Source organism: Malus domestica, chromosome 02 (assembly GCF_042453785.1).
Source record: "Malus domestica chromosome 02, GDT2T_hap1".
Lineage (NCBI taxonomy): Eukaryota > Viridiplantae > Streptophyta > Magnoliopsida > Rosales > Rosaceae > Malus > Malus domestica.
This window is the reverse complement of record NC_091662.1, coordinates 33398659-33407557: the sequence shown is the minus strand read 5'-3', so window position 1 is coordinate 33407557 and position 8899 is coordinate 33398659. Positions and strand designations below refer to the sequence as shown.

General features: G+C 40.3%; 1 protein-coding gene across 1 annotated transcript; it reads left to right on the top strand.

The window, feature by feature from the left end:
• Nucleotides 1–5344: 5344 nt before the first annotated feature.
• On the top strand, nt 5345–7785 carry LOC103418551 (uncharacterized). Its single transcript, XM_008356666.4, has 3 exons — nt 5345–5950; nt 6845–6952; nt 7074–7785. The coding sequence occupies exons 1-3, from the start codon at nt 5498–5500 to the stop codon at nt 7548–7550; spliced, it is 1038 nt and encodes a 345-aa protein (XP_008354888.2). The 5' UTR covers nt 5345–5497; the 3' UTR covers nt 7551–7785.
• Nucleotides 7786–8899: the final 1114 nt, after the last annotated feature.

Genomic DNA, 8899 nt, shown 5'->3' with positions numbered 1-8899 from the left:
ATGCCTCATTTGTCAACTTCCTCGACCGGAGACTTGGGGGACTCCTACCATATGCTACTGCACCTTGATACTCGGAAGTCTTATGACCACTCAGTGACTTGGATTTTTCAAGTCTCCAAACGAGAAGTTTTCCTCACTCGGGAAATTAAGGGAGCACTACCTCAACCTACATGCTTCACTCACAAAGCTTCAACATACAAGCTTCAACAAAAGGAAAAATTCAAACAACTTAGTGAAGAAGGCCTTGGTGTATTTAACACAATACGTTGAAATGAAGCAAAGCTTGTTTATTGATATCTCTGATAAGTTACAAATATGTACATATACATGAATCAAAATAAACAAACAAGAGGGAGCCTTCACAAAGGTTGCTCAGGAGAAGTCTCAGCAGTCGGCAGAGCCCCAGAAAGAGGAGGCACCAGAGGGTGATTATTCGGAGCCTCAGTACTACGCAGAGCCCCAGAAGGAGGAGGCACCGAAGGTTGATCATTTGGAGCTTCATTACGCGGTACAGCCCCAGAAGACGAAGGCAATAAATGCCTTTAGAACAAACCCACAAACCTCTGATGATCAAGTAAAATCTGACCATTAGATTCCTGCAGCTGGTTGAGCTTCCTCTTCATGTTTGTAGCATAGTCATGTGCGAGCCTGTGCAATTGTTTATTCTCATGCTTGAGCCCTCTGATCTCCTGTTTGAGACTTATCACTTCAGCCGCCAATGATTCAACTTGGCGGGTTCGAGCAAATAGGCGTTGGGCCATATTAGACATAGACCATGCACACTGAACACTGAGAGCCAGAGAATTCTTAACAGCCAACTCATCAGACCGTTTGGAAAGTAGTCTGTTATCTTTGGGAGTGAGAAGGTTCTTGGCCACCACCGCAGTGGTCATATCATTCTTCATCACAGAGTCCCCAACGGTAAGAGAACCAGTAGGGGATAAGAATGATGGGTGCCATATGTTATCTTGAGAAGGCATGGCTGCCTCCTTCATCAAAGTTCAAGTCAAAACGACGGTTGGATGGGCCAGACATTCTCATAAATGATGAAGGAGAAATGAGGTGCAATAAATCTCTGAAGTAAGGGAAAAATTCGTACAAGCAATAACTCTCTGAATATACTTCTTGCACACAATTGGTGCCCTTATAAAAGAAAGGGCAACATGGTCGTTGGTTAAAAAATCGAAGAGGCACCACTCTCCGGATTCTGAAGAAGCACCACTTTCCACACACAACATCAGCTCCTCGGGTGCCAAAGATCTATGACAAAGGTTAGACACATAAATTTTGAAGGTCTAGCTACCCTACTATTACCCACAAGAGTAAAGGAACAACACTACTGCTTGATAACTAGAAAGTCCCAATATGTGTCAACCTCCGTGCTCCATGGCAAGGCAGACTGGCAAAAATGCCCAACCTTTACTCACATTCGAGAAAACACTCCCAATAGGATTACGTGCTCAAAAATCGAAGAGGCACCGCCCTCCGAATCTCGAGAGCCAGACTCCCAACAGGATTACTTTCTCAAAAATCGAAGAGACACTACTCTCCGAATCTCAAGAGTCAGACTCCCAACATGATTGCTTTTTCAAAAATCAAAGAGGCACCGCTATCCGAATCTCGAGAGCCAGACACCTAATAGGATTACGTGCTCAAAAATCGAAGAGGCACCGCCTTCCGAATCTCGAGAGCCAAACTCCCAACGGGATTACTTTCCCAAAAATCGAAGAGACACTGCTATTCGAATATCAAGAGTCAGACTCCCAACATGATTGCTTTCTCAAAAATCGAAGAGGCACCGTTCTCTGAATCTCGAGAGCCAGATCCCCGACAAGATTGCTTGTTTGAAAACCGAAGAGGCATTGCTCTTCGAACTTCGAGAGCTAGATTTCCTTGGATAAAGCTTGTCTGCAATCTTCACACGTAACATCAGCTTTCCAGATACCACAGACCACTTTTTCAAAGTGCTCTGACAAAGTTAAAACACGTGAAGCTTGCAGCTCCCACTACATTGCTATGACCAAGAAGGGTAAAAGAATAACACTACTACTTGTTGTTAAGGAGACTCCTATATATGTCGACCTCCATCCTCCACAGCCAGGCAGACCTACAAAATAAATAAAAAATGCTCAACTTTTCTTCACATCCGAGAGGGCACTCTCAGCAGAGTCTCTCGAAATACTCAACTTCTTTTCCTCCCGATAATACCTCTGCAAACAAGCCACACCAGAGCAAGAGTATCTCATATCATCAGGGTTAAAAGCAAGAGTATCACATATCATGCTTTTTCCCTGTCTTTTTCTTTGGCCTTATTCTTATCTGTAAGACAAGGAGAAAGAGAGCAATCAGTCAACACTTGGAATCAAGCTTCCAGTCAGGAATTAACTGCCTGGAACCCCTTGCCTGATTACTTACCTAGCATTGCTCTCGAGTACTCATCTTCAACATTTTATGCTTCCAGAGAAGATACCACATCTGCCTGAGGAACAAATAGGGCAAGTGAGAATGATACAAGGAAACATGTGGAGATGTAACAGAACACGTGCCGATACATCCACTATTTTGTCAACATCAAAAGTATCTCATATCATCAGGGTCGAACGTACTCTAGATTTGATGAACTTGTTTTGACCCTCAAATTCTTGAGTCGCCCTTATACTCTGGAGGAAACCAGAAAACCCTCCAGCCCAATTCAAGAATAAACCTGTGGAAAGTTACTTCTTCAAAAACAAAAGTATCTCATATCTATATCATCTCTTCTCCATTTGCTTCTCATTATCCTTGTTGCTGTTTACGACATAAAGAGAAGGAGAACAATCAAGCAGAAGCCGAAGTCGAACCTCCGCTCCAGGTTGCTTGCTTGGAAGTCTGATTGCTTACCTTGTCTGTTACCTCATTCGGCAAATCTCCTAGCTCGGTGACTTGGGGGACTCCTACTATAGGGTTTGTATCGCACTTGACCAAGCCCGAAACTACAAGTAAGCTTCAAGTGAAATTGATACATTACCTTGTGCATATTCATCGGTTAAAGATACCACCCCTGGATGGAGGAAAAGTACTTCCAGAGAAGATGCCACATCTACATATGAGACAAATAAGGCAAGTGAAGACGATACCACACTTCGGTACTTAGAAGTTTCGTGATTACTCAGCGGTTTGGATCTTGCAAGTCCCCAACCGAGGAGCTTCCCTCCTTCGGGAACTTAGGGGAGAACTATTTGTACCATACTTGACCAATCTAGAAACTACCGTGCACCGGTCAACGTTATACCGTCAAGGACCCAGAAGAGTTTCCCTCCAAACAGGAGGCCAATCACAGAGCGACACGTGTCGACATCAGAAGCCAATCATAGTGCGACACGTGTCAACATCGGAAGCCAATCACAACACGACATGTGTCAATGTCAGAACAAGGCTAGAAACTCTCTTCTATAAAAGGAGATCATTCTCCCACAATATTGCCTAATGTCATTTGTACTAAATCATTCACTAGTACTCACTAAAGGAGAGCTTAAACCTATGTACTTGTGTAAACCCTTCACAATTAATGAGAACTCCTCTACTCCGTGGATGTAGCCAATCTGGATGAACCATATACATCTTGTGTTTGCTTCCCTGTCCCTATCCATTTACATACTTATTCAAACTAGTGACCGAAGCAATCTTGTGAAGGTCACAAACTTAACATTTTCTGTTGTACCAAAGTCCTCACAGATTTTGTGCATCAACAAGCTATATTGATTAGATTGATGAGATTGGGGTATTGAGATATAAAACTGAAGTTGTAGAGCAGAGTGCTCGTTATTCAGAAATAGGAATAACAAAATAGAGATTGTTCTCTCTCCCCCTCATTTCTTTCTCGTTTCTATCTTCTTCTTCAACTATCTTAACACTATCCACGGGCAGCTGTTGACGTAGTGGTCCTTAAATTGTGCTCAGGCATGAATATGATTCTCCAGCCTGCATGGGAAGAGTAAACCTGGTCCTTCGATGTGACTTCCCTCATACTGTTGTTATTTGAATGTTGCGGCATGCTTTATCATCCTTCTTCAATGTCTCAGTAGCCACTATCATTTTCTGGTTGGTGTTGGTGTAGACAGGTTTTTCTGCAAACCTAACAGTTGAAGATTGCACCCCGCCACGTCGGCATGTTCAATTTACATTTTGTTTTTTTTTTAATCATTATTTACAAAGAAAACTAATGAAAATTGCTTGAAATTTTGAGTTTTAACGATAAAGACAAAATAAATGGTAAGGTGAATAGTACCAGAATTGACTTTTTAGTGTAAAAATATGGTTTTTCATTAAAGTGAACAGTACTGGGAACTTTTCGTTAAAGTTCCCTTATTTAAATCGCTTTGTTTGAGCATGTGAATCTTACATTAGGAATTAAAACCTTGTATAATGGTTTAAATGATATTGGACCTCTCCACTTATTGCTAATTGGTTTGGAGTTGGATGTTTGCATTGTATCATAGCAGGTTATTATTGTATTTGGCTTGAGTGATGTCAATGTGAAGTTCAATGGCCACATTGCTCCACGTTATCCGATTTGTGTTGTTCATCCGTTAGACTTGAAATTCGCTACACGTGTATGAATCTCGCATTGGAGAAAGAAGAAAATATACACATCTAATATCTTGGTGAATATGATGTTGAGTTTCTACTCATGAATCTTTAGTTTGAAACTCCATCTCTCCTTAATTATTTGTAATAGTTTCGAATCATTTCCATCTTTTTAATAATAATAAATAAATAAAAAATAAGTTGAGATGCAAGGGTAATTTACATTTTCATTGGATGCTCACCAAAAATAAAGGTACCCAGATGGTCATCCTCAAATTTATATTTATGCCTCCTCTCAAAGGGGAGTACAAATCATTTGCAGATGTCTCCCACTAGGTTAAATAAAGCAATTTATGGGGCCAAACTACGCGTATTGATTTGGTTTGGTATGATTTAGTTCTCGCCGTCCAATGAATTAAAGAAAGTAATTATACTTGTGCCATTCGATGGAGGACAACTTATATAAAACGTATTTATTGTTTCAAAACATTTTGATTTAAGGAACTTCAACGAAAAGTTTTTGATACTGTGTATTTTAACGAAAAATCATATTTTTACATTAAAAAATCAATACTAGTATTATTTACTTTACCCTTTATTTTATCGTTAAAACTCAAAGTTTTCAAACCCTTTTCTTTAATTTTTCTTTTGATTCTAATGATATAATAATATTATTAAACAAAAACATCGTCAAAATGTAAATCCTCACCCATCCAACCAACGCTCCCACGACTTCAAGTTAGTTGACCATAAAACCAAATGAATTAAATTTAAAACCAAAAAGCACGACTACAAGTCTTCAAGTCGTCAAGTCGGTCAATTATACTGACACTATATACAAATCTCAAAAGAAAGGATTTTTTTTTTTTTTTGGGTCGAATCAAAGGAAAGGATTTAGAGTTCACCTGAATCCTTTGCAAAGAAAACAGAAATGGCTGGATCTGTTATGGGACAAGATTTTCTCTCCGCATCCGTCCAGGGGTTGTGTGACCGGATGGCTTCAAGGGAGTTGCGCGACTTATTCTCCCAAGGGGATCTTGACTACGATTCACTTGACAGATTGAGGGGGAAGCTGTCGACTCTTTGTGCAGTCCTCAACTACGTAAAACAACAGCAAGTGACAAACCCTGCCGTGAGAGACTGGCTCGGAAAGCTTCGAGACGTCGTCTTTGATGTGGAGGACCTACTGGGTGAGATCAACAGTACTAGTACTGCACAAGTTTTACAACGACCAACTGATGGATTAACGACAAAGGTGTTGAACTTCCTCTCTACTTCTTTCAAACTTTGTGGTAATAATCGAGGCGTGAATTGTAGGATTGAAGAGCTATTACAAATCTTAGAACATCTTGCAGAACAGAAAGATGGCTTGCACGACGAAATGGTTAGAGCTCTATATTTATATGTCTTTAATTATATAAATATTATACATATTATATATATATTGATATTGTGGGCTAGGGAGCTTTGATTGTTTGGTGTGGCAGTCCAGAGATTAGAGTAATATGCGATGGAAATGATAACCACACATATTTGTTTTTGCTTCTTACGCATCGCTGTTTAATTATGTTAGTTGTTTCTGTTTGATTTATAATTTCTTTGATAAGTCAACCGATAGCAAAACCACTTTTTAGTTCTTGTAGTTCTCACAAAGTAAGTGCAACTTTCGTCCCTATGTTTTGAATTTGATCGTTTTGGTCCATGTGCTTTCCAGTCAGTTTCAACTCAATGCCGCCATCCGTCAACTTCTGTTAATTTCTTGTCCCGCGCGCTTCCATTCCCTCATTTTCTCTCCCCACACCAACTTTTCCTCCGAAGAGTCAAAGAGACCATTGCTGCAGAGTGTAGCCACCTCCTCCACCTTGTTGTGTGTGCGTTATAGTGAGCTACAAGCCGATAACTTGCGCTTATTATTCCTTTTAGTGAAACTTAATTCACCATTTTCTACTTCTGAAGCCTGCGCGAGGGACTTCCGAGACCCAATGAACATTTCGAATGCATGCACGAGGGATTTTAAAATCACTAACAAATCCCTCATACATACCTTCACAACAAAAATTTGCAACTTCAAGCCAAATTCCCTCCCCAAACCTCTCGCTTGAAGAAGTACATATCCTATGACCAGCTCCCTTCTGCAACTTCAATGCAGATTCATCTTGCTTGAAAAATAAGAAACATCATACCTTCATTTCTCTAATTTTTAGCCACTAGTGCAACACTGAGATCACACACACACACACACAATACTAATTCCATCTCTGTATTTTCCAAAATGTAGCCGGATCTTTGGGATGAGAGACCTGCAAGCTCTTTTCTGTTTGGTGTTGACTACGGATCAGGATCTTCACCCAACAATGAAATTTACGAGCTTAGACACGGGAAAAAGGTAATGAACACAATTGATCACTAGTCATATCTTTAAAAGAAAAGTAACCATATATAATTTCCTTTACATATTCTTGCTAGATTTTCACATTGGTTATACTTATTACTCATTTCTTTTGTAGGCTGCTTCAGCAGAATGGCCCTTTTTATTCATTAGCCTCTGCCTAGAGATTTTGTCCGTTGCATGCGATCAGGCTTCCTCTCCAAGTAAGCCCCGGTATGCATTATTTGGTATGTTGCTGGCTATTGTGGGGGTACTCATTTGCGTCTTGGAGTTCATTTACAAAGGTATAAAAGGAAGAGTTGAACTGAGGAGGTGGGGAAAGCTATGGTGGTTTTTTTATCCTCCGCCTCCCTGTTACAAGCCTCTTGGTACCGTCGTTGAAATTTCTGGATTAATCGGTGGCATTGCTCAGTGTGTTACGTCTATAATTCAATACGTCTACTTCTCTCAGCATTTGGATAGTCCTTTCAAAGTCTCCCTTTACCCTGCCATCCTTGTCATATGTTTGATTACTTCAAGATTAAGTAAAGATCGAAGGTGGATTAGAGAAGGGGCAGGTGCCTATAAACTTACAAAGTCCAAAATGGTTGATTAAATTGTTGCACCAATTTATACTTATGCGCTTCTCCCAGATCCCTTAGAATGCTGGAAACTGATGCAGTCAAGAGCACTGTGGATGGGAGAAGGGGCAGGTGCCTGTAAAATTTACTTTTAGCAGTGGAGTTGGCTCATCTGAAAGAGTCTGCCAACTGCGTGCATTATATATGCTTGAGCAAGACAATAAGCTGGATGTATTGCTTTCATTTCATTTTATACATATGCTTTCTAGATATCGTTGGCTTAGTCACTTGCATTCGAAATTTGCATATAACCTGTACAAACTGGATTTTCATTCGTCAATGTACCCTCTTCAAAAAAGTTCCAGGGCAGCGGAAACCTTAAAAGACACAAACTTTGATATACAAAGTGGTGTTCTACAGTAACATTATACCCAGATGGCATATTCGCATAAAGATTTAAACTGCATATATAATTGCTGACAAGATTACAATGTGGATTTGAGGACATTGACTTCTTTTCTGGTGGGCAAATTAACTGGTTCAACACTCAAAGAAATGGGGGAACTTAATTAACTCTCAAAAAATTGGGAGTAAATGAATGTCCAGGCCTGTTACCATTACTGGGCAAAGAGTGGCTGCCCTCGCTTCAAGAACTTGAGATTAAGAATTGTGCTGATATAAAATGTTTTAGCAGAAACATCCATCATCTTTAGTGTTTGACTGTACACCGGTGTCCATCCCTGTTATCATTCTCCACAGATGGTCTACACAGCAGATTGACATCACTCGATTTGTTATCGTTTCTGTCCCTGCTGTCATTCCCTAGAGATGGTCTACCTAGTACTTTGACATCACTTTCTATAGACCATTGTCCAAGGTTATCATTCCTACCTCATGAGATGATCACCAAATTCACATCCCTGAAACGTCTGGTTTAATACTGCACCTGTGATTCGCTTCATTCCTTCTCGTTGGCCTTTTTTCGGTGCTTGCGGATCTTTCAATTTGCACTGTGAGAATCTCGAATCCATTTTTACTGAAGGATGTGATGAAAATCTCAGCCATCTCAATGACTTGAAGATCGAGAAGTGTCCAAATCTGGCCACTTTCCCTAAAGGAGGCTTGCCTGCCCCCAACCTGATTTCCTTGAAAGTCATAGGTTGCGAGAACTTAAAAGTCATTTCCTAAAGGAATTCACACCCTCACTGCCCTTCAAAAATTGTACATGGAGGGTCTTCGATATCTTATGTCATTTACAGAAGGGGGTTTGCCTCCCAACCTACAAGAATTTAGAGTCATTCATTGTAACACACTCAAACCTTCAGAGGAGTGGGGTTTGAACAGGCTTGGCTCCCTTAAAAAATTCACGAATTGGGGAAGTGAG

What these genes read in the sequence shown, in the direction of transcription:
- LOC103418551 (XM_008356666.4), top strand. Translation starts at nt 5,498, where the DNA reads ATGGCTGGATCTGTTATGGGACAAGATTTTCTCTCCGCATCCGTCCAG. An exon ending in ATGGCTTGCACGACGAAATG is followed by an intron (nt 5,951 to 6,844) that starts GTTAGAGCTCTA and finishes TCCAAAATGTAG; the next exon opens with CCGGATCTTTGGGATGAGAG. An exon ending in AGCTTAGACACGGGAAAAAG is followed by an intron (nt 6,953 to 7,073) that starts GTAATGAACACA and finishes TTTCTTTTGTAG; the next exon opens with GCTGCTTCAGCAGAATGGCC.